Source organism: Nuphar pumila, chromosome 13 (assembly GCF_984573655.1).
Source record: "Nuphar pumila chromosome 13, dmNupPumi1.hap1.1, whole genome shotgun sequence".
Taxonomy (NCBI): Eukaryota; Viridiplantae; Streptophyta; class Magnoliopsida; order Nymphaeales; family Nymphaeaceae; genus Nuphar; species Nuphar pumila.
The window spans coordinates 27,694,237-27,721,431 of NC_143261.1; the positions used below are offsets into that span (position 1 = coordinate 27,694,237).

At 39.9% G+C, this 27,195-nt stretch overlaps 1 protein-coding gene across 3 annotated transcripts in view; it reads left to right on the top strand.

Annotated features, from left to right (window-relative positions):
- The window catches only part of LOC149818186 (Zinc finger, C3HC4 type (RING finger) family protein), a 125,784-nt gene that overhangs the window by 22,464 nt on the left and 76,125 nt on the right, over nt 1–27,195 (top strand). For 2 of the 3 annotated variants that reach the window (XM_089984741.1, XM_089984742.1), the window contains one exon: nt 9,380–15,369. In XM_089984741.1, coding sequence (XP_089840867.1) covers nt 9,380–15,369 — 5,990 coding nt within the window. Of the gene's footprint in view, nt 1–9,379; nt 15,370–27,195 lie in introns of those variants that run through there. The other variant, XM_089984743.1, reaches the window with a different exon arrangement.

The window sequence follows — 27,195 nt, forward strand, 5'->3', positions numbered from 1 at the left end:
CAAATGGGATTATACACCAAACTTCTTGGGCCTACACATCTCAACCTATGTCACAGGGATTCGGCTAGCAGGGTGCCGCACCCACGTCGACTCGACTCGACGCGGGAGCGGGTGCGGCACCGGGTGCGGTCAACCCGATCCTGGGTGCGTTGACCGCACCCAGGATCATTTAGGTCCATTTTTTTTTTGGATTTTTTTTTAAAAAAAAATTTTGCCCTATGAAATGGGCTGCAGAATTTAAAAAAAAATTCTGGTGACAGCTACTGCTGCTCTTGCCTTTTCAAAATCCTTCTTTTTCGTAAAGGATTTTCTCTCTCCATAATAAATGATAATGATGGTGGTAGCCTTGCTAATCCTTCTTTTTCGTAAAGGATTTTCTCTCTCCATAATAAATGATAATATGATGGTGGTAGCCTTGCTGGCTATTAGCATTCACTGTTCTCCTGACGAACTCTTCTCCTGACGAGATAACCAAGATCTGCTCTTAAGCATGAACTTGTTACAGATCGACGTGGCCTATGAAGAGTAATAAACTTGTGAAATAAAATCTCACAAACCAGCATCCAATGCTAGGGCTGCAAATGGATTGGATTTGTTTAGATCTCTGATCCAAATCTGACATATTATTCTTAGACATGGATTTCAAATAACATCATATTGGGGTTGTACTCAGATCTACATGACCTGGTGCGCTATCGTGCAACTGTATATAAAATGAAATTTGAAAAAACCCGCGTCGGGGGAACCCCCGGACCCCTTATATATATATTTTACATTTTTGCCCCTGCCGCACCCCCGCACCCGGGTTTTTTGGAAGTGCCGAATCCCCGCACCCGCACCCACACCCACACCCATGTGACATAGATTTCAACAAAAATGATTTGGACGAAAGAAAACATAGGCACATTATTGAAACCACTAGGACACTCTTAATTTCAAGGCATGTTCTAAAAGAGTTTTGGGCCGGTGCCTCATTAACCGCCATATATGTTTTCAATAGAATTCCTTCTGCCAAAATTCAAAATATCTCTCATCTTGAAAAACTCTTTGAAATTTCTCTCGATTATTCTAGAGTATGGTCTTTTGGATGTAAATTCTTTGTTCTTACCAACAAAAATGATAAACTTTCTAAAAAATCCATACCTTGTATATTTCTTGGGCATGGAGAAAACTAAAAAGTTAGATGTTATGATTTTAAAAGAAATAAGTTGAATGTTTCTAGAAATGTTTATTTTTTAGAAAATGATTTTTTTTAATCAAAGTGTGCCTAAGAAAAAGATTGAATATTCATTTTTACTTGAATTATTACCTAAGAGCAATGATGATTGCATGATTAGTGGCGTTATTGAATAATCTCCACTCAATATCTAGGATGGTGAAAACCTTGACCAAACTGAGCCTATAGTATTTCAATATAGTAGACATGGAAATGAGAGACAACCTAGTGCCTTAGAAAATTATTCCAACTTAGAAAGATAACAATTAGGTGAACTTAGAAGACCTGACAAAGTCTCCGGACATCCTGATAAATTCGTTTCATTTGATTTGATTCATTCTCTCCTCTCTATAGATTCTGCCTAGCTAAAATCCTGTCCTATTTTGAACCAATTACCTATAATCAAGCAAAGAAATACCCTGAATGGATAGGAGCCATGAATGATGAATTAGAAGCACTTGAAAAATCTAAAACCTTAGAAATAAAAGATTTACCTAAAGGAAAGAAAACCATAAGCTGTAGGTGGGTTTATAAAGTTAAAACGAAGATTGATGAGACTTTAGAAAGATATAAAGCTAGATTAGTAGCAAAAGATTATTTTCAAGAATACAATATAAATTGTGATGAAACTTTTGCATATGTAGTTAGGATGACCTCAGTTAGAACTCTCTCATAGTTATAGCTGCCATCATGGGTTGGTCTATATACCGAATGAATGTAATTAATGCATTTTTAATAGGAGAATTGAAGGATGAAGTTTATATGAATTCTCCTCTATATGCTAGATTTAGCTTTGTTTTGATTGCACATGGATTTAAATCTTGTTATACTGACACTGCTATGTTTATTAAGAAATTTGATGAGGAATATTCATTCTACTTCTTTATGTCGATGATATGATTATCATGGGTGGAGATAAATAAGGAGTTAATCATATTAAATTTATTCTCAAGAAACATTTTGAAATGACCCATTTTGGATTTCTTAGATTTTTTTTAGGAATTGAAGTAGTTTATTCCAGAGTTACCGAAAGCCCAAGTTTCATCATAATTTATAGAGACAAGAAGAGTCGGCAAGAGCAGCTTCAACCCAAAAGTTTTTTGGAACATTTTTTAGAGACAAGAAGAGTCCTTGTTGTTTCAATGAGATGCATATGTTTTCTTTCGACAAGATTGTTTTGTTGAGGGGTTTTTGGACAAAAGATCTTTGATGAATAATGCCATTTAGTTTAAGATAGTTTTGAAATCCTTTGGACATGCATTCTCCTCCAGAATCAGATCTAAAAATGGCTAGGTTGTTTTGAAATTGATTTTGAATAAGAGCATGCAATTCTTTAAACATGAAAAAAACATCATTTTTTTTGATAAAGTAAACTGATGTGTATCTAGTAAAATCATCAATAAAGACAACATAATATGAATATCTTCCTTTAGACATAACAGGTGCCAGTCTCCATACATCTGAATGCACTAGTTCAAATGGTCTTTTGGAAATAAAATTGCTATGTGGATAAGGAAGAGAATGCATTTTTCCATGGATACAATCATTGCAAGTAAATGCCTTTTCATTATAATTTTTTTTCAAAAAAGGAAAAAGATAGAACTTGAAAATACTAGGGTAACCAACCATTTTGTGCCAAGTCCCAAGATCTTTAGATTGAACGCGATTACAAAAAAATTTGGATAACAAAGACAAAAAATCCATGTAATATAGGTTTTCTCTTCTATGGTGTTGCTCAATCCGCTTCTCGGACTTGAGATCCTGCACATAACAATTGATTGGTGAAAAAGAGACATTACATCCAAAATCGGTTATTTGAGAGACGAAAAGATTTAAATTGAGTTTTGGAATGATTATAATTTTGGAACATGAAATTCTTTGTCTTGATCAAAAACTTTTTCAAGACTTCCCATTCCTTCAACATCTAATGATGTTCCATCGGCTGTGGAAACAAATGATTTAAAAGAATTAAGACTCGGTTTGGATAAAATAGATGCATTCAGAGTTATGTGAAAAGAGGCACCCAAATTAAGGATCTAAGAGGACATACCGAGAGTTGATGAGATCGCGACAACGGAGGTAGAGACTGTGAAAGAATTGATCCTCATGAATTGTTGTAGAGTTTCTGTAAGTTGAGCAATAGAGTCCTTTATGTCTCCATCTCTCTTTGAATCTTCACTGGAATTGCTTGGACAATCTCCAACGGAAGCCACCTTTCTTTTAAGTTTAGGGCAATTCGGTCGAAGATGACCCGATTCGTTATAATGGTGACACATAATTTTTCTTCCACCACCATTGTTATTTTTCCAAAATTGTTGAGGTTTATATGTCATCATGTTATTTTCTGGTCTAGATACCACATGGACCTCATCAATGTCTTTTTTAAGGGCCAAGCGAGTTTCTTCTTGGTATAAATCGGCGATGATTTCACTAAGAAGGGTAAAAGCCCTATGAAGAAAGGACCCTCTTAGTTGTTTAAATTCAGAACGAAACTCGTGGATAAATTGAAAAAACCTTTCTCTCCATTTGCTCTTGCCTCATGGCAATAGCGCTTCCTTCCCATTGTGGTTCAAATTTCGAAAAGACCAAGTTCATCCTTTAACGAAGATAGAGTACCCTAATAGTCTCTAATGCTCATATTCCTTTGCTTGGTTCATCTTATTTTTTCTTGCAAAAAGAAATGCCTAGTAAGGTCTTTTTGACTGTACGTACCTTTCATGAAGAACCATGCTTCGTTTGCCTTCTTGAATTTGACAAGATTAGCGCAAATTTTGAGTTCCACGTTATTCATGAACTATGTCAATATTTTGGCATGCTCACTTTCTCAATCTTCAACTTTAGATTGATATTCTTGAATAGCTTTGGCCTTTTCTTCTTCATTCAAGGCTTTTTCTTCATTTCCCTTCTTTTTGGTAAGCTTCAATTGTGGTTTCAGAACGGTTCCACATACGTGTCCCCAAAGTTTCTTACCTTTGAGGTTGTTTTCCATGACGACCGCCCACATTCTATAGTTGGTTCCATTCAATTTGAATAAAAGACCGATCTTTGTATCTTTGTCGACCATCATGGAGGGAGTTGAAGTAGAACTAAGGTATGATACTTAAAACTACTCAAACATATGAAAGAGTACCCCAATGATGCTTTCACAACCAAGCTCTAATACCATGTAATGTAACACTAATGAAACAAGGCAATGTCACTAAGTGACTAAGAGATGCACAAGCATACAAGCAAAAGACCACTAATGGGTAAAAATACAATAGTCCACAAAGTGACAATTTAACAAACACACAATATGAGAGAGAGAGAGAGCTCTAGAAAAATTAATAATCTCTTTATTGAGAAGAGCTTAAACAAGCTTACATTGAAGTGGGGGAAGGCCCCTTATTTATACACAAAAAAAGAAGCAAAAGGGGGCTCCCATAGAGTCGTTGTGAGCCCCTCCAACGGTCATATTTATGACCGTTGAATGGGTCCACCGACTCTATGGTGGACCCCATATTAAAAAGGAAAAAAGAAAGAATAAAAAAGTACAAAAAATAAATAGAAAGACAAAAAAGCATATCCCTAATGGATATGCATATTTACAAGTGAAAAGACCAAGTCACCCCTAGTGGGTATTACAATATATATATATATGTGTATCTCTCTATTTATAAATATGAGAGAAGGATATTTATAGGCTTGCAAAGATGAGAGATAGGAAATCGAGAGATTTGGGTATGGTTAGATGTATCAAAGATGAAACACAAAGGGTTTTAGTCAAAGATGAGGAGATTAAGGAGAGATGGAAAGATTATTTTGATAAACTATTTAATGAAAGTCATGCTCAAGATCTTGGAGACTTGTCCATTCCTTTTCATGAGATGAATCGTGGCTTCATGCACAAGATTCAAAAGAAAGAAATTGCAGAGGCTTTAAAGAAAATGAAATCAAGAAGGTCTGTTGGCCCAAGATGGTATACCTATCGAGGCTTGGAAATGCTTGGGAGAGAAAGGTTTAGAATGGTTGACAAATCTTTTTAACAAGATTTGGCGGACAAATAAGATGCCTAATGAGTGGAAGAAGAGTACTTTGGTGCCTCTATATAAGAATAAGGGTGATATACAAGATTGCACAAACTATCGTGGTATAAAACTCATGAGTCATACTATGAAACTTTGGGAGAGGGTGATTGAGTCTAGGTTGAGGAAGATTGCCATGATATCGGAGAATCAATTTGGTTTTATGCCTGAAAGATCAACTATGGAGGCTATACATCTTCTTAGACAACTTATTGAGAGAAATAGAGAGAAACAAAGATTTGCATATGGTTTTTATTGATTTGGAGAAGGCATACGATAGAGTACCTAGGGACGTTCTCTGGTGGACAATGATGAAGAAAGGTGTTTCTCTCAAGTACATTAGTATAATTAAGGATATGTATGAAGGAGTAGTAATCAATGTCCACACTTGTGGAGGGGTGACAACCAATTCTCCTATAACGGTTGGGTTACATCAAGGATCTGCCTTAAGCCCTTTCCTATTTGCTATAGTGATGAATGAGCTTACGAGATCAATTCAAGAAAATGTGCCGTGGTGTATGTTGTTTGCTGATGATATTGTTTTGATTGATGAGTCTAGAGCTGGGGTTAATGCTAAGTTAGAATTATGAAGACAGACATTAGAAGCAAGAGGTTTTAAGTTGAGTAAGAGTAAGGCAGAATACATGGAATGTCGGTTTAGTAAGCAACGAAGTAGTGAAGCTTGGTGAGCAAGAAATACCGGTGGATGATTGTTTCAAATATTTGGGATCTATCATTCAAAAGTATGGAGAAATTGATGGAGATGTAAATCATAGGATAAAGGTTGGGTGGATGAAATGGAAAAGTGCAACTGGAGTATTGTGCGATCGTAGAATGCCATTGCGGTTGAAGGGAAAGTTTTATAGGACGACTATTAGGCCCGCTTTACTATATGGTACGGAATGTTGGGCTGCCAAGAGACATCATATTCAAAAAATGAGTGTAGTTGAGATGCGTATGCTGAGATGGATGTGTGGAAATACAATAAAAGATAAGATTCAGAACGAGGAGATACGTAAGAAGGTAGGTGTTGCACCCATTGAAAATAAGATGAGAGAGAATCGTTTACGGTGGTTTGGACATATTCGACGAAGGCCTAATGATGCTCCAGTTAGAAGGATGGAGAAATGGGAAAATATATTAGTTAAAAGAGGTCGGGATAGGCCTAGGAAGACATGAATGGAGGTGATAGGAAAGGATATGAATGCTTTGAACCTCATCGAGGACATGACATTGGATAGAAATGATTGGAGGAGAAGGATTCATGTGGAAGACCCAGAATGATTTTCTTTTTTGGTTCATATCGCCGACCCCAATTGTGTTGGGATGAAGGTGTAGTAGTTGTTGTTTTTGTGTGTGTATCTCTCTCTCTCTCTCTCTATATATATATATATATAATTTAAGAGACTAGTCAATAGAGCTGTTGGAACAATCCAACAACTATATTTATAGGAACAGTATAACAGCTCTATTGAGACTGCCTCTTGTCTATAAATAGGGGCTTTGTCCCCCTTCTTTCTCTAATGCTTCTCTTAAGCATTCGTGCTCAATAAAATGTATGTTTTTTATATTCTTGTGTTCTTTTTAATTCCTTAATGTCTTGTATGCACTTAGTGCTTGTGTAGTGCCTTAGTTTTCTTGTATTGTCCCTTAGTTGGGCTTGTGTCTGTGCAGGTACACTTTGTGTTTATGATCATGTAAGCCCTTAGAGGCCTTTGTTTGTATTTCCGCATATTTCCTTACAGACTCAAGACAGACATCTCTTAAAGCTGTTAGTGACCAACTCACACACCTGACATTGAGAGCCTATGGTAACATGAAACTTTCCCACAACCAGGGTGATGGATGTTTCTTTACATACAGACCATGTCATGTAATAATTGAGTGTTAATGTCATTTTGTTTTTGCAAAGTGTCAATTTTCCTTGGCTCTTTTCTCTACATAATCTCTTGATCTACCATGAGCTGTCTAAGTTAAGATCTATGAGAAACATTGTCTACCTGAATCTTCTCAATTTGTGGCTCAAATTCCATTTCCCATTTTGTTTTAGTAAGATATGCAATGACATGGTTCATAGTGCAAATGGGGTGTGGAATTATTCAAAGTCCCTGGAGTAAAGCTATAATGTGTTTTTCTATTGGATTTTGACTCTTTTTTTTTTTCAACTTATTCTTTTTGAAATGAAGTGTTTCAACTGATTGATTATTTGGATTGCTAGAAAAATATCTGTTAGGCTTATGTTTATGCTCTTATTACAGGAACACAGTTCCTCTAGTTCACTCGCCATCTGCAAACAAAGATGAGCTGAGTTATCACTCATATCCTTTGCTATATAAAGGTACCATCAGTTAGTTATTTATGTTCCAGTTAGTGCTTAACCTTGCCACAGAACTGAGTAAATCTATTTAGCTATTTGTTTACTAATATCTTAGATTTGGACATAGTATTAGGTTTTACCATAGAGCTAGAGTATCCATATTTTAAGAGGTTATCTTGCATGAAGGTTCTAGGTCGAACATATTTATGTATGGTTATAGGTCTTTTTGTGTATCCACATCCGTCAGAGGCACAGAGAGTGTTTATATTGAATCAGTTCATAAAATTTTGGCAAATTGAGGCTGCAATGCATTACATTGAATCTTCCTACTAAAAGAACTGCAGGTGCGTGATCATTGTTTAAGTGTAATGGTTCTTGCTGGGATTTATGTGAATTCTATTCATTTACCTCTAAATAATCAGGCCTGCCATTTCTTCAAGCATTCTGGAAAAATTGACCTCTTTGAATTCCAAAAATGATCATCATTAAGTCTAATGATTATTGCTGGGATTTATGTGCATTCTTTTCAATTCAAGCATCCTAGAAAGCTTAACCTTTTTGACATCCAAAAAGTATAGGGGAGTGTGATGGGAACCCTTTGGCATAGAGAATAATGTTTTAGGAGGAAAATTACAAAACAACTACTCTCTTTGAGAAAGTATATAAGAAATTGCTCTTTTTTTATGAGAAAGTAATGTGAGTGTTGCAAAAGCCTTAGCAATCATGGATCCCGATGCTTAAATGTGAGAACTTGTATTCGTCTTCACCAAGTATCCTCAAATTCTCCAGTTAGGGGAGTGTGATGGGAATCCTGTGGCCTAGAAAATTATGGTTTAAGAGGAAATTTACAAAACAACTGTGGTTCTCTTTGAGAAAGTACATAAGAATTTGGTCTTGTTTTTTTCATGAGAAAGTATTGTGAATGTTGCAAAACCCTTAGCAATCATGGAGTGCCATCATGGATCCTGATACTTAAATGCGAGAGCTTGTATACGTCTTCACTAAGGATTCTCTAATTCTGCAGCATTTTTTCTTGTTACTTTCTTGCATCAACTTTTGTATAAAGAAGCATGTGTGTTGCTGTGTTATTGTGTCACACGAATACTCCATTTTGGCCCCCGTATCGTGTCCCATTATATACTAGTGATTTAAATCTTCAGAAAAATGGCCGTATCTCCGTATCCACAGCCGTATCCATGCGACATAGCTGTGTTATCTTGAGGGTTCAGGCATGAAGTTTATTTCATTCAGAATTGACTGATGCAATTTGGTTCACCTCTCAGAAAGCTGGAAAATATAACCAAAATCAGAAAGTTATAGTAGAAATTTGTTTGACATACACCAAGTTGGGTTTGTGCTCCTTTTCAACAACCCTACCATGTGTAGTTGCAGTTGTCAGTTTCATGTAGTGACATCAATAAACCTATAAATCATTGGTATTGTGTATTATATTCAACACATTGTTTGCATCAGACACGTTTTTGTTTAATTCTGAAACTTTTTGAAAATTTAAAAACTTTGTACTCCCAAAGGACAACAGTGGGATTCTATCTGTTCTGACTTTATGTTTGGATCCACTGTTGGTTGTTCTTATTGCATATCAGATATGTATCTTGATTTATATTCTTCAGATAATTGTAAATCTTACTGTTCATTTAAATCCCTGCTGTATCCAGTATGTTTTAGCCTTTTAGGAGTTAAGCATGCTTTGCTGTTCAAAGATGCTGCAGTGTTATGATTTGATCTCAACTAAGGCTTGACCATAATTGTGGCTTTTGACAGGGTGACTCTTTTATGGACGGTCATGCATTTTGTTTCTTGCCTCTACCAATAAGGACAGGATTGTCAGTGCAAGTAAATGGTTATTTTGAACTTTCATCAAATCGTCGAAGTATATGGTTTGGAACTGATATGGATAGGGGTGGAAAACTTCGTTCAGATTGGAATACACTTTTACTGGAGGATGTTGTTACCTTGGCTTTTAATGAGCTGCTGCTCGGTGTTAGGAAGCTTTTGGGTCCTACAAAATCATACTATTCATTATGGCCAGATGGTTCATTTGATGAACCATGGAAGATTTTGGTGCAACGGATTTATAGAGGCATCAGCAATTTTCCAGTTGTGTACTCAGATTTTGAAGGTGGGAAATGGATTTCCCTCTCTGAAGCTTTTATTCATGACAAGGAATTTGCTAAGAGTAAAGCACTTTATGAGGCTCTCATACTCCTAGGGATGCCAGTCGTTCGTTTGCCAAATTCCCTGGTTGACATGCTATTCAAATATGCTGCTGGGATTCATCAGCGATTAGTTTGTTCCAGCAGTGTACGGCAATTTCTTAGTCAAAGTACATGCTTGACAGCACTACCCAGAGACTACAAGTTAGTCCTGCTGGAATACTGTCTTGATGATCTAATTGATGCTGATCTTGGGAAGCATGTGAGGGGACTGCCTTTGGTGCCTTTAGCAAGTGGTGAGTTTGGAATGTTTTCGGAGTTCTGCAGCGTGCCATCTTATCTTATATGTAATGAGTTAGAATATGAATTGCTTGGTCAAATTGCTGATGTTCTGATTGACCGGAATATTCCACCTGATCTATTCAGCAGATTGTCAAATATCGCAAAGACTGCTCAAGCAAACATTGGTTTATTCAGTCCCAAGTATTTTGTCCATTTCTTCCACAGATTTATGCCGGCTGATTGGAAATGCCAAGATATTGTTGTTTGGGATCCAGAAAATAATTTAGACCATCCAAGTTCTTGCTGGTTTGTGCTTTTCTGGCAGTATCTTCGAGATCAATGTGATGATTTGTCAATCTTCCACGAGTGGCCTATTTTGCCATTGTTATCTGGACATTTGTGCAGAGCTTCTAAAACATCAAAGTTGATAAATATAGAAAAGCTATCTGACACTTTGAAGGATCTCCTAGTTAAGATTGTTTGTAAAATACTGAACCCGAAATACCAATTGGAACATCCACAATTGAAGCTTTACATCCATGATGCAGATGGTGCTGGCATTGTCGACACAATTTTTGATGCGGTTAGTTCAAGCCATGATGGTTTACTAACACTGTTTCAAAATTTTGGAGCAGGTGAGAAAGATGAACTTCGTGAATATCTTCTTGATCCAAAGTGGTATGTTGGGGGTGGGATTGCAGGATCACACATACAGAAGTGTCGGCAGATCACAATGTATAGGGTTTACAGTGGGGGATCCAGTGACCTGTGTACTTTTTCGGATCTGGAAAAGCCTAGAAAATTCCTAGCACCCATCGGAGTTCTTGACTGTTTTCTTGGCGGAGAGTTCATTAAATGTTCTTCAAACAGTGAAGAAAACATCTTATCTAGATATTATGGGATTCAACATATGGAAAAAGCACTGTTTTACAAGCAAAAGGTGTTAACAAGAATTGGTGAATTGCTGCCTGAGGTTAGAAATACAGTGATGCTGTCAATTTTGCAAGATCTGCCTCAACTTTGTGTGCGAGATCCATCTTTGAGGGAAACCTTGAGGAGCTTGGAATTTGTTCCAACCCTAAGTGGAATTCTTAAATGCCCCCAAGTGCTTTATGATCCGCGGAATGATGAACTATATGCTCTTCTTGAAGACACTGATAGTTTTCCAATGGGAAAGTTTCAAGACTCTGAAGTGCTGGACATGCTTCAGAGTTTGGGCCTTAGGACCATTGTATCTCCTGATGCAGTTGTTGAGAGTGCTCGCCAGATTGAGTTGATGATGCATACTGATCCTGTTAAAGCATCTTCAAGGGGTAAGGTGCTTCTCTCATATCTTGAGGTAAATGCAAATAAATGGTTACCTAATCTGCTTGATGCTAGTCCGCTGTTAATTAACACAATGCTTTCAAAGGTTGCGATGGCATTCAAGTCTACTTTCACCTCTCAAGAAACTAATTTGGCAAAATTTTGGAATGACCTCAGGGTGATATGCTGGTGCCCTGTTATGGTTAGTCCTCCTTATTCAGGCTTGCCATGGCCTTCTGCAACTTCAGCAGTTGCTCCACCTAAACTGGTCCGCTTGCAAACAGATTTATGGCTTGTTTCAGCAAGCATGCGTATATTAGATGGTGTATGCTCCTCAACTGCTTTATCGATTGGTCTGGGTTGGTCATCTCCTCCTGGGGGAAACATAATTGCTGCACAACTACTTGAATTAGGAAAGAATAATGAGCACATGATTGATCAGATCCTTCGACAAGAACTTGCGTTAGCAATGCCAAGAATTTATTCAATATTGATGGGTATGATAGGTACAGATGAGATGGATATTGTGAAAACTATTCTTGAAGGGAGTCGCTGGATATGGGTGGGAGATGGGTTTGCAACTGCTGATGAAGTAGTTCTGAGTGGTCCTCTCCATCTGGCACCTTATGTACGTGTTATTCCTATTGATTTAGCTGTTTTCAAAGACTTTTTTTTGGAACTAGGCATAAGGGAACTTTTGAAGCCTGCAGACTTCTCTAACATACTGTGTAGAATGGCTACAAAAAATGCTGGAACACCACTGAACCAGCCAGAACTTAGAGCTGCACTTTTGGTGGTGCAACATCTTGCTGAAGTTCAATTTCATGATCAGAAGGCTCTAACCTATTTGCCTGATGTCTCATCCAGACTGATTCTTGCCAGTGATCTGGTATTCAATGATGCTCCTTGGTTGCTTGGCGGTGGAGATGGTTCACCTAGGAAAGATTCAATGGCGTTGGCTGCAAAAACAAAGCTTTACAAATTTGTACACAACAGCATCTCTAATGATGTTGCTGAGAGACTTGGTGTGCGATCTCTTCGTAGACTGTTGCTTGCTGAGAGTGCGGACTCAATGAACTTGAGTTTATCTGATGTGGCTGAAGCTTTTGGACAGCATGAGGCTTTGACAACTAGGCTTAAGCATATACTTGAGATGTATGCTGATGGACCTGGGATTCTGTTCGAGCTTGTTCAAAATGCAGACGATGCAGGAGCTTCTGAAGTGGCCTTCCTTCTGGATAGAACTCAGTATGGAACTTCATCAATTTTGTCTCCAGAAATGGCAGACTGGCAGGGCCCTGCTCTTTATTGTTTTAATAATTCTGTCTTTAGTCCACAAGATCTTCATGCAATTTCACGCATTGGTCAAGACAGTAAATTTGAAAAACCTTTTACAATTGGAAGGTTTGGGCTTGGATTCAACTGCGTTTATCATTTTACTGATATTCCTGGATTTGTTTCTGGAGAAAACATTGTTATCTTTGATCCTCATGCATGTAATCTCCCTGGAATTTCCCCTGCACACCCAGGTTTGAGAATAAGGTTTGTAGGGAGAAGTATCTTAGAACAGTTTCCTGACCAGTTTTCTCCATTTTTGCAATTTGGTTGCGATTTGAAGCATCCCTTTCCAGGAACTCTCTTTCGTTTTCCTCTCAGAAATAAGAGTGCTGCCTCCCGGAGCCACATAAAGAAAGAAAGCTACACACCAGAGGAGGTCTGCTCGCTCTTTTCATCCTTCGCTGAAGCGGTCGTGGAGACATTACTCTTCCTTCGTAATGTGACAACTATCTCAATATTTGTTAAGGATGGCCCCAGTCATGAAAAGCTACTCCTTCATCGTGTTTCTAGGCACAGCATCCAGCAATCCAGAAGTGAGGCCCATTCCTCTGACTCATTGCTCGACTTTGTCCATGGAAATCAACTGAACCGACTGGATAAAGTTCAGTTCTATGAAAAATTGAGTAAAATTACTGATAGAGATTTGCCGTGGAACTGTGAGAAGATTTTGCTAATGGAGCACACTTCTGTTGGTGACAAATTGCATTTCTGGATGAGAAGTGAGTGTTTAGGTGGTGGGCTTGCTAGGGCTACATCTGTATCTTCAGAATATAGATCACGTAATTTCATTCCATGGGCAAGTGTTGCTGCATATCTGAATTCATGTGATAAAAAGAAGCTGGAAGATAGTCAGGGTACTGAAGGAGAAACTGATGGCATCTTTCTTGGCCAATTTCAGTTGCCACCAAGTTCTCTTCAAGGAACAAGGAATTTTGAAGGTCATGCTTTTTGCTTTCTGCCACTACCGATCAACACTGGTCTCCCAATGCATATCAATTCATATTTTGAATTATCATCAAATCGGAGGGATATTTGGTTTGGCAGTGACATGACCGGAGGTGGAAAAATCAGATCTGATTGGAACATTTCCCTTCTTGAAAATGTTGCTGCTCCTGCATATGGATACTTGCTTGCAGAAATTGCGAAAGAGATAGGCCCGTGTGATTTGTATTTTTCATTCTGGCCTACAAAAGTAGGAACCGAGCCATGGGCATCCATGGTAAGAAAGTTTTATTCATGCATCACAGGTCTAGAACTCCGTGTCCTATATAGTAAAGTGAGAGGTGGGCAGTGGGTATCCGCAAAACAGGCTCTTTTCCCTGATTATACTTTTCCTGAGACAGTTGTGCTTTCAGAGGTGCTCTCAGAAGTAGGTTTACCCTTGGTTACTGTGTCTCAACCCGTTGTGGTGCATTTCATGGAATCATGCCCAACATTGCATTTTCTGACACCTCAGCTGTTGAGGACCTTGTTGATTCGACGCAGACGTGGATTTAAAGACCATGGTGCAATGGTGTTGACTTTGAAGTACTGTTTGAGTGATATAGAAGAACCAATGCTTTGTGACAAGTTGCATGGGTTGCCCTTGCTTCCACTTGCTAGTGGTCAATTTACAATGTTTGCTAAGGGTGGACAAGGTGAACGAATATTTATTACTTCTCAAGATGAGTATGACCTTCTCAAGGACTTTGTTCCTCATCTTTTGGTGGACCGTAGCATTTCAGAGGAGATTCTTAATAAGCTGCAATCAATAGCACAAGCTGGAACCTCAAACATTTCCCTGCTGACATGCCATTTGCTTGAGGGGCTTTTCACCAAGTTTCTACCAGCAGAGTGGCTGCATGGTAAACAGGTATTCTGGAACCCAGGTCATCAACGACACCCAAGTGTGGAGTGGATGAGAATGCTATGGAACTATTTGAAGTCATCTTGCAATGACCTTTCAATATTTGCTAAATGGCCAATCTTGCCTGCCAGTAATGGCTACCTTATGCAACTTGTTAAAGATTCAAATGTTATAAAAGATGATGGGTGGAGTGAGAACATGCATTCTTTATTACAGAAGGCAGGCTGTATTTTTTTAAGGTCTGACTTGGGGATAGTTCACCCTCAGTTGTCAGGTTTTGTGCAAAACGCATCTGCTTCTGGTGTCTTAAATGCTTTTCTTGCTGTTTCTGGCGAGTTACAAAATGTTGAGGGGCTTCTTGTTGGGGCATTGGATGGAGAAAGGCGTGAACTTCGAAGTTTTCTCTTGCAGTCAAAGTGGTTTCAGGAAGATCAGATGAAACCACTTCACATTGATCTGATCAGGTCTCTTCCTATCTTTGAAACATATAGGAGTAGAAAATTTATCAGCTTGCACAACCCTGCCAAATGGCTTAGACCAGAAGGTCTGCACGAGGATCTTTTGGATGACAACTTTGTTCGTTCAGAATCAGATAGGGAAAAAACCATTCTAAGAAGTCATCTCTGTGTCAGGGAACCATCAAAGAGCGAATTTTATAGAGATAACCTACTAAATCGTATGTCTGACTTCATATTACATCCATCAATTCTCTCCACCATTTTGCAGGACATAAACCTCTTGATTGCAGATGATTCTGATACTAAACTGGGGCTTTCAGAGGCTCCTTTTGTTCTCACACCCAATGGTTCTTGGCAACCTCCTTCCAGGTATGGTCTTCCTGTCCATGCCTCTCTGTATCTAACTATGGGGTGGGACTATTTTACTATATGGAGGTTCATAATTTTTCAGAACTGTTCACCCTCCAATGAATGTTACTGAATTTATTATGTGCAAATTGGTAATGGACTGCATACTTTCTTGTGCATCTCCTTTTAGAGGTCAATTGTTAGATCCAGAAATTGGCTGGGTTTGCGGCCAGACGCCTAGCATGCAACCCAACAATTTAATACATAATGTGAAATGCATGGAGGTCATAGGAACACAACGTGCAACATGAATCATGAGTTCATAGGTTTTATAGGCATATAAAAAGTAGAGTTTGGATTCCTTGAGACAGCAATGTAATGATTCATAAAATCATGAAACAGTTGTAGAAATTAACACATGTAATTGTGAATTGTAATAACATTAACAGAACATGCTGAATTAGACACTTCAAATAGGAGGAAATTAATTAATGTTCCTCTTGAATTTTTTGGTTCCTACATTTCAGCAATTCTAGAGAGTTTTGTTGAGGGAAGGAAGGAAAGAAAGAAAGTGTGGGAGAAGATGAAGAAAGGAAAAGTGAATAGGGCTTCTATTTAGCCCCTTCTCATTAACCCTTTTATATTGAACACGCAAAAGAGAAAAAACTGGACAACAATGATGTTCATGTATGGAGTTATTATATATATATATATATATATATATATATATATATATATATATATATACCCAATAGGGGTATTATTGTCTTTTCACATAGTTGTTTTAGCAAACAACTATTTTCTTTTCTTTTCATTTTTCATTTTCTTTATATTTTTTTCTTTTTTATTTCTTCTCAAAATCCAACCCAAAAGGGGTCCCACATAGAGTCGTTGGGGGCTCCCAACGACTCTATGGGAGCCCCCTTTTGGCTCTCCTTTTGAGACCTCTTTGGGGTGTATAAATAGGGGTGAACCCCTTTGTATTCTTTATGCTTGAGAGCTCTCTCTTTCAATAAAGAGTATTCTTTTTTAGTTTGTGCCTTTCTCAAGGCTTGTTTATGTTGTCCTATAGTGGACTTGGCTATTATATCTCTTGTGTATTGGACCATTGTTGGTCATTGTGAATGCTTTTAACATTCTTTATTTTTCTGCATACTTCATTACATGGTATCAGAGCCATTCGGTTCTTAGAGGAAGAAGCGTGATATTCATTTTCACATTCTTTGTTTCTATCCTTCACTTTTTTGGTGACATCATGGAATCCAAAATCGACCTACCCTTCAAGCTCAATGGAAAGAACTACATGATGCGGGCGTCAACAATGGAGAACAACCTCAAAGGTAAGAAACTTTGGGGTTATGTTATGAGTTCTATTTCGGAACCCCAATTGGAGCTCACTAAGATGGAAGGAGGTCACGAAAAAGCTCTTAAGGGAGATGCTCGCCTCAAAGCCATTGGAGACCACCAAAAGAAAGTTGAAGATTGGGAGAGAGCAACCACGCCAAAATCCTTGCTTGGTTCATGAAAAATGTCGAACTCAAGGTATGTGCTAATATAGCTAAATTTCGCCGATCCAATGAGGCTTGGTTCTTTATGAAGGGTATGTATATCCAAAAAGACCTTGCAAGAGCATATTTTTTGCAAGAGAAAATTAGAACCACCAAACAAGGTGATTCAAGTATACAAGATTACTATAGTGCTTTAAATCTACCATGGGATGAGTTGGATCTTTTAGAGCCAAAATGGGTAGTTATGGAGGATATTGAACTAAGGCAAAAACAAATGGAACAAGATCGATTGTTCCAATTTTTGTTTGGGCTACGTCTCGAATTTGAGCAAGTAAGGTCATCACTCCTCCATAGATCTATTTTTCCACCAATTGCAGACGTCATTGCCAAAATCACACAAGAGGAAACTAGGCTTGACATGAGTAAGAACATTGATGAAGTGCTTGTCGTATCCAAATCCGGTAATAATGTTAAAACCTATAAACCATCTCATTTTGGAAAATATGGAAACAATAGTGGACGAAGGAAGATGATTATATGTCATCATTGCTATGAGCCGAGTCATATTAAACCCGCTTGCCCAAAGCTAAATGGAACATTCAAGCCTAATGTGGTATCCCTTGAAGAATCCTCTACCAAAGAAGATGAGGGCAAGAGTGACAACCTCAAAGAAACACTTGGTCAAATATCTATGGCTCTACAACAAATTCTCAAAGCTACTTCCTCCACATCGGGTGCGTCCATTGAGTCTACATCATCACCCAATACGTATTCTTGGATTTTAGACTCTGGAGCTTCCTTTCATATGACCCCACATGAAAATGCATTAACCGATGTATGCACAATTCAAAAAGTTCATGTGTTTCTACGGCCGATGAAACTTTTTTAAAAATCACAAGTATTGGAACACTTAATTCTAAAAATTCTCAAAACCTTTTTTGTTTCAAAAGTAAGAGTTGTTCCAAAGTTAAATTTGAATATCTTTTCGGTTTCTCAAATTGCCGACCATGGATGTGAAATATCTTTCTCATCTAATGATTGCTTTGTGCAGGATCTCCAGTCCGGGAAGCAGATTGGGCAAGGCCATAGGAAGGGGACCTCTCTTATATGGATCATCTAAACCTTCCTACAAACTCTTTTTGTATTTATGTCCAAGACAAAAGCAATGAAACTTTGCATAAAAGACTTGGACATCCAAGTTATTCAAAAAAATATATTTTTCCATTTGGAAACAAATTTTGTAAAGAAAAAGATATTAATTGCAAAGATTGCATTTTTGAAAAAAATGAAGTCTATTCCATTTCCAATTAGAACCAACAAATCAACCATGTCGAACACATTTGCATGGTTGGATTTGCGAAAACACCCCCAAAAACCCCATTTGCTCACTGTAGGAACCTACTCCCCACTATATATATATATATGTATATATATATACACACAATTGAACAATTGGGGTTATTTGCCTCCTCAATCGGGCGGATGCACATGCTATGTGTCCACCTGTTTTAAGGGAACATGCTCCCCCCTTCAAATCATGCGCTATCCTCGGCGCCATCTGCTTCATGGTAAGCCTTGACTTCAGCTGTTCATCCGAAAAGTTGGCTCCCACATAGGTTCCACTGTTTCCTCCCACTGCCCTAGGTATTTCTTCGCTTTGCCCAAGTAGTTGACCTTGTGGCGATGGATTTGGCTGAGATGCTTCTTGCCCCGTTGTGTTGTCGGGGCCCTCTGCATGATGGGAGCGTGTTGACATGCTATGTTCCGGATCTCCGTCATCTGTATGAAATTGTTTGAGGTTGCACACGTGAAACACTGCGTTCACCTTGAAATCTGGGGGCAACTCCAGCTTGTACGCCAGTTTGCCCACCTTCTTTGTGATGGCAAATGATCCTTTATACTTTCTGATCAGTCCGCGGTGTCATCCGCGGAAGATGCCTGTGCGACCAGGATAAAACTTCACCAACACTTGGTCCCCAACTTGGAACCCAGCGGGTCGATGATGCTTATCTGCCCACTTCTTCGTTCTCTTTGCCACCTTGCTATGTCCAAGGACTCGGCAAACTGGGTGCCGCACTCGGTGCGGTCAACCCGACCCTGGGTGTGTTGACCGCACCCGGGTCATTTGTGTCCATTTAAAAAAAATTGTTCTGAGGGGGACGTAATGCGAACCTTGAAAAAAAAAACAAGTTCACCAAAAAAGATGCGTTTGTCCACAGGAAAAATCACAAAAAAATGAACGTTTCACAGGCACCAACTTTTGGTTTCAAACAGAAAGCAAGAAAGAGGAAAAAAATCAGGAAGCAGAGAGAGATAGAGATGGAACTTGCTTCCCGACGGACTGCTGGAGGGATTCAGAAGGAGTTCTGGAAGAGGAACGCCTAGGGAGGAGAGGGGACACCAGTGTGTCGATCAACGCCTGCACCGTCTCCTCCATGGGAGGCATCTCACGGCGCCACGACCCCATCACCCACTGTCTCACCCTCTCTTCCCTTTTCTCTGATGAGAGAGCCTTGGGGTTTTGTACCCAAACCCATTTTTTGGATTTATCCTTCAACCATCCGGATCTTTGTTCGTCAATGATTTTCTCTCTCCATACTAAATGATAATGATGGTGGTAGCCTTGGTGGCTATTATTATTCACTTTTCTCCTCTACTAATTTCTCACACCTTGGTTCTATTTTAATTAATTTTGAAGATGGGATGGGGAATATGGGAGGCAATGGGACGAGGCCTAGAAAGATGAACGAGATGGGTGCTCTAGTCGTAGCCTGGTGTAGATCTCTCTTTTTCTGCATGTCAAATCCAAAAAATTTCTTTTAGCTGTCATCCAGACAGAGTTCTGTGTGAAACTGTATATGCAATGAAATTTGAAGAACCCCAAGCAGTGACATGGCAGTAGAGCCGTAGGCCTCGTGAAAACTCTCTCTCCAAAAAACCACATCAAGCCTTTTGCTCATATTTTTTTCCATAAAGACTAGGGAGTTTCAGACATGATTGAATCATGACAGTCGGCAGAACGCAGCAGGCTGGGTCAATCAGATTGCCAATCCCTTAGGTTTATCAATTTTGTCCAGTTGCGCCAAAGTACACAACAAGCAGAACGTGGGTAACAACAACAATCTTCAAACAAACACCAGCAAAAAAACTGGACCCCTGCCGACCACGCAGTGGGACCCGTGCCGGGGGAACCCCAAACCCCTTATATATATTTACATTTTTGCCCCTGCCGCACCCCCACACCCAAGGTTTATGAAAGTACCGCACCTGCACCCGCACCAGCATCCGCACCCGCACCCGCACCCGCACCCATGTGACATAGCCGCCTTGTGTAGGAATGCCTTCACTAACTCATTCTGCTCGTGCCAGTCACGAACAAACTGATAGGCGAATGATGACCTTCCTTTTTCTTGTGCGGCAAGAGTGTGCGGGGTCAGCGATTGCTGCGCCTTGGCTATTTCAAACGGGTTGTGACATGAAAACTCACTCTTCTGTAGATTGTAACAGAATTGTTTCACGTCAATGAACTTAACCCAATTTTTTTGATTGACACTAACAAAGTGCTTAAGGTATTGCTCAAGTATCCCGTTGATACGTTCTGTTTGCCCATCGGTCTGGGGATTAAAGCTTGTTAAAAACAATAAATTAGAGCCAAGTAGCCGAAATACTTCACGCCAGAACTTGCTCGTGAAGCGAGCATCACGATCACTCACAATGCTCTTTGGTATGTCCCAATGCTTCACCACATGCTTTACAAACAACTTTGCAGTCTTCTATGCAGGGCACTTCTTATAAACTGGGATGAAGGTAGCATACTTTGAGAAACGATCAACCACTATAAGGATGGAGCTGGTGCTATCTACCTTCGACAGACTAACAATAAAGTTCATGGAGATACTTTTTCAAGGACGTTCTGGAATCGGTAGAGGCTCAAGGAGGTCGGCTGCTTTCTGATTGGTCCCCTTGTCTTGCTGGCTGACAAGGTACGTTCGCACATACCCCTCCACGTCGTCTCTCATCTGCGGCCAATAGTAGCCGCGCTCAAGGAGTGCTAAGGTCCGCTCCCGACCAGGATGGACGACCCATAGTGTATCTTGGCACTCCTTAAGCAATTCTCGACGGAGGCTTTTCCACTGCGGCACAAAGATGCGTCTCCCTTTTGTCACGAGGAGACCGTCCTATAGCCAAAATCGTCGAATCTTCCATACCTACGCTAGAGAAACAAGGTGTTGCACCGTCAGATCTTGCTGCTTACCTTCGCGGATGCCAACAAAGCGCCCTCCAAATGCACTTTGGAAGGCTCTACACGTGCAACAGCCAGTTCAGCCCTACGGCTCAAGGCGTCCCCAACTACATTGGTCTTCCCAACCTTGTACTCTAAGACAAAGTCGACCTCAGCCAAAAACATCTGCCACCGAGCTTGCTTAGGCATCAACTTCTTCTGTGTCTAAAAATAGCTCGTGACAACATTGTTCGTCTTGACGACGAACTAGACACCTAGAAGGTAGTGCCGTTAGGTCTTGAGGCAATACACGATGACTGTCATCTCACGTTCATGCACTATGTAACGCTTCTCTGCATCCTTTAGCTTACGACTCTCGTATGCGATCGGATGACTGCCCTGCATAATAACTCCGCCGATAGCAAAGTCTTAGGCGTCCATGTGGACCTCAAAGGGTCTCGAGTGATAAGGCAATCACAACACTGACTCCCTCACTAAGGCTTTCTTCAAGTTGTCGAAGGCGTCTTGGCATGTTCGTATCTAGAGACATACCCGATTATTCTTTAACAGGTCAGTGAGGGGCGCAACAATAAGGGAGTAACCTTCAATGAATCACCAATAGTAATTTGCTAAACCAAGGAATGACCGTAACTCTTGCACTTTGCTTGACGGAACCCAGTCTTGGACGACTCTTATCTTTTGCCCATCCATGCACAACACACCACGCCCCACAACGTGGTCGAGGAAGCTGATCTCCTCTTGACCGAAGAGATACTTCTCTCGTTTAACATAGAGGTCATTCACCTTTAACACCTGAAACACTGTTCGCAAGTGCCCGACATGTTACTCTATGTTACTGCTATAGATCACAATGTCATCCAAGTAGACTACCACAGACTTATCTATGTAAGGGTAGAAAATCTGATTCATTAGGGTCGTGAACGTAGCTAGAGCATTCGTAAACCTGAATGACATTACTAAGAATTCGTAAGCACCATAGCAGGTGACGCAAGTTGTCTTTGGCTCATCGCCATCTGCAATCCTCACCTGCCATTAACCCGATCTCAAGTCTAGCTTTGAAAAGACTCGGGCATTGCTCAATTCATCGGACAAGTCCGCTATTAGTGGCAACGAGTACTTGTTCTTTACCGTGACCTTGTTTAGTGCACGATAGTCCACACACAACCGCTTGGAGCCGTCATGTTTCATTTAAAACAGGACTGGTGCACCAAATGGTGCTTTTGATGGATGAACGATGCCTACATCCAACATCTCGTCCAACTGCCTGCGTAGCTCTTTCAGCTCAGTTGGGGCTTCGCTTCCAAGGTCAACTCAATCTTATGGTCGACCTCGCGTCTTGGTGGTAGACTTCAGCAATTCCGAAGGCATCATCCCCTGAAACTTCGTCAACAGTGGAGCTAGGGTCGACAACACTGCTGCTTGCACATTCCCTTCCTCTGCGCGCACGACAACTAAGAATGCATGCTCTCCATGCTTGACATCATTCTTCAATTGCATTGTCGATAACACTGAAGTCTTGCCTTTCTGAGTAAGGCACTGAACTTTGTGTGACTGGTTTGGCTCTATAATTGTCAACGAGTTAAACTTTGCCGGCATCATCACATTTTGGTTGCGCAGAAACTCCATACCCCAAATCATCTTAAAATCGTCCAGGGGCACTACAGAGAAGTTGACCTTGCCGACCCAACTCCCAATTTGGATAGCCACAGAGTTCACCGTTAGCCTCAGAGTTCACCGTTTTGATGGTCCTCTACTTTGGCCCAGGTTTCAAGCCCAACCGCTCTGCTTCTTCTCGCGAGACAAAATTGTGTGTGGCCCCGGAGTCTACCATTACTGAAGTAAACTTTTCATTCGTAATGATTTCCAGGTACATGAGTTCCTTACTGACTTGCATGTTTTCTCCTGTACAACTTTTAGCCGCATTAATTGATCGTATGACCCTCATCCTTGGTTGAATGATTTTAGTATCACTGCATTTTGCTTGCACTGCAATGGCTTGCCCATCGTCCTTTACAAGTCACTTCGGACACTGCCTGGCGATATGCCTATCGCCACAGAACCAGCAAGTAACAACTGTTCCCTTGTTGTTGCTGTTAAACTTCTTGAAGTTCTGTTTCTTATCAAATTGGTGGGATGTCGACGCCTCACCTTTGTTGTCGCGTCACTCATCATTCTTACCTCCGTGGTCAGGCTTCTTTCCTACCTTGGTTGATGGAGTGAAGGGCTTGCGCTGAGTGTTAGCTAAGTACTCGGCCATCACATATGCATCTTCCAAAATACTGGAGTTGCTATTTTCCACTTTGGACTGTGCCCATGGCTGAAGTCCCATAATGAACCTATTAAGCTTGTCCTCATCTGGTATGTTAGGCACCTCAAGCATAAGCTTCTAGAACGTTCTGACATAGTCTTGCAACGAAGCGGTATGTTTAAGATCCGACACCATCCTGTAAGCATGTCTTTGCGCATTCCTCGGCATGAAGTAGTTGCGTAGTTTCATTTTGAAGTCGTCAAAGGTGTCTATCACGCATTGACCCCTCTCCATGTCACTGCATTTCAGTCTCCACTAAGCGATAACATCTTCATCCAGTAGAGCTGCTACAGCCTTAATCCTGAGATCTTCAACCGCCACATTCTGAATATTCAAGTAGTCTTCTACTTGGAACAAAAAGTTCTCAATGGCTTTGCTGTTGCGAGAACCATTGAATTTTGCTGGTCTTGGCACATCAATCCTTGATGGCCTCTCACCATTTTCCCCATTTAGGGCCACTCTCCGCTGCAATATGCGGTTCTTCAACTGAAGCTCCCCTACTTCAGTTTGCAAGTCGGCAACTCTTGTCGTCAACAAAGTGACATGTTCCATCAGTAAGATCACTTGCTCTTGCAGGCTTGCCACCACATCATTTAGTCCACCGAATGATTCAACTGCATGTGAAATCGCTAGTTCGTGCGAAGTCACATCTTCCACCAACTTGTTGACAGTTGCAGCCATCTGCTCGTGGCCTCGAGGTGAACCCATCTCCTTAGCTTCGACAACTGTCTTGCCTTTGGTGTTACACAAGTTTTGATAGGGCACCATGATGTCTTGCTTACAAATCGTAGCCTGTCGGCGCGTCTATCGACACCGACTGCGGAGTCCCTTCCTCAACACGAGAATGAACTCTGGTACCACTTGTCACGAGCCTATTTCCTTCAATAGGCCAGCGCGACACGACAACCCTTTCTTACCGTCGCAAGCCTACTTATCGCTTGCATGCCAGTCACAGAAGCTTGTAATCAGAGAGGAAGAGAAAATAGAGAGAGAAGAATTGCAATCACAAGAAGCAATCACAACGAGGGTGAACAAAAGAAAGCTCAACACATTTAATTCATTTACAATTTAGCCCGTAGGCCTCTTACAATTCAAGTATACGGGCTGCCCCTTTGGGGTATTGATTAACCTGAACTGGGCAGCCTACATCAGACTCAACGAAAGCAAAACAAGCTCTTGACGCAACTTTACAACGTAAGTCACTGTTAAAACATATGTAATAATACATCTATATATATAAATATAGATGTATATTCACCATAATACCCGATAGGGGTATTATGGTCTTTTCACAAGTACCCAATAGGGGTACTTGTTTTATTTCTTTTATTTCACTGTTTTTTATTTTTTGTTTTTTATTTTTTAAAATGTATTTTTGGATACCGAAAAGGGGCCCCACAATGGAGTCGTTGGGGCCCCCAACGGTCACAATTGTGACCGTTGGGGGCTCCCAACGACTCTATTGGGAGCCCCTTTGGTCTCCTTTTCTTATAAATAGGGGGAACCCCCCTTGTATGTTGTATTGCTCTTGAGAGCTCCTCTTCAATAATAGTGATATTATTTTTCATGTGTGTAGCCTTTTTATAAGGCCCTTCGTATATCCCTTAGTGGATTTCCTCTCTTGTGCTTGTTGCACTTGTCCGTGTGGGACATAGTGAATGCTTTAGCATTCTTGGATTCTTCCGCATATTTCATTTCATGGTATCAAAGCCATACGATCTTCTAAGGTAAAATCGTGTATCTCTCTACTTCCTTTTTTCTCTCACACCTCCATTTTGTAGCAATGAAAGTCAAGATCGATCTATCATTCAAGCTCAATGGGAAAAATTACATGATGTGGGCATTCGCAATGGAGAATAATCTCAAAGGCAAGAAGCTTTGGGGTTATGTAATGGGAACCGTTCCGAAACCCCAACTTAAGCTCACAAAGATAGAAGATCAAGAGAAAGCACTTGAAGGCGATGCTCGTCTCAAGGCTATTGAAGATTATCATCACCAAATGGAAGATTGGGAGAGCAACCATGCAAAAATCCTAGCATGGTTTATGAATAATGTTGAACTTAAGGTATGTGCAAATATTGCAAAATTCCGCCGGGCAAATGAGCTTGGTTTTTTATGAAGGGTATGTTTACCCAAAAGGATCTTGCAAGAGCTTATTTTTTGCAAGAAAAAGTGAGAACCACAAAACAAGGTGACATGAGCATACAAGACTATTATAGTGCTATAAATCCTTTGTGGGATGAATTGGCTCTATTAGAGCCTAAATGGGTGTCTATGGAGGATGTGGTACTAAGACAAAAACAAATGGAACAAGATAGATTGTTTCAATTTTTATTTGGGCTTCGTCCCGAATTTGAACAAGTTAGATCCTCACTTCTCCATAGATCTACGTTTCCTCCCTTAGAAGAGGCTATTGCCGAGATTACTCAAGAAGAGACTAGGCATAATATATGTAAAAGCATTGATACTCTTGGACAAATTTCTTTGGCTCTCCAACAAATTCTAAAGGCTACTTCTTCCACCTCCGGTGCTGCCATTGCCTCATCATCACCTCCCGGTACGTACTCTTGGATTTTAGATTCTGGAGCCTCTTTTCACATGACTCCTCATGAAAATGCATTAACCAATGTGCACACCAATTCAAAAATATCTTGTGTCTCTACGGCCGATGGAACTTTTCTCAAAATAAATGGTGTTGGAACTCTTGATTCTAAAAATGTTCAAAATTTCCTTGTTCCAAAAGTTAGAATAGTTCCAAAATTAAATCTTAACCTCTTTTTCGTTTCTCAAATAGCCGACCATAGATGTGAAATATCTTTCTCATCCCAAGGGTGCTTTGTGCAGGATCTCCGGTCCGGGAAGCGGATTGGGCAAGGCCATAGGAAGGGAGACCTTTATTTTATGGATAACTTAATGCTTCCAAATACCTCATTTTGTACTTATGTCCAAGACAAAAATATTGAAACTTGGCATAAAAGGCTTGGACATCCAAGTTACTCTAAAATGTATCTTTTTCCTTTTGGACACAAGTTTTGTAAAGAAAAAGATATCAATTGCAAAGATTGCATTTTTGGAAAAATGAAGTCTACTCCTTTTCCTATTAGAACCTTTGTGACAACAAGACCTTTTGAATTGGTGCATTCCGATGTTTGGGTACCATCTCCGGTTCTATCCAAAGGTGGTTATTCGTATTATGTTACTTTTATTGATGATTATACTAGATATGTATGGATTTATTTTCTTAACTTTAAATCGGAAGTTTTTAACTTTTTTAAAGAATTTCATGCAAAAGTTCAAAATCAATTTCAAAGTCAAATATCCATTCTTAGATCCGATTCGGGTGGAGAGTACTTATCAAATGATTTTCAATCATATCTAAAACAACATGGCATTTGTCATAAAAAATCTTGTCCAAGAACTCCTCAACAAACGGTCTAGCGGAAAGAAAACATAGACATATTTTGGAAACCACTAGATCCTTACTCATTTCTAAAAATATTCCTAAAAGTTTTTGGGCCGAAGCCGTGTTAACCTCCACCTATTTAATCAATAGGATGCCATCTTCAAAATTAAACAATATCTCTCCTTATGAAAAACTTTTCAATATGACACCCGACTACAATCGTCTTCGTATTTTTGGGTGTAAATGCTTTGTTCTTTTACATAAAAGAGATAAATTGTCACCTAAAGCAATAGAATGTGTATTTTTAGGATATGGTGAAAATCAAAAGGGCTATAGATGCTTTGACCATAAAAACAATAAATTATTTGTCTCCAAAGATGTGACC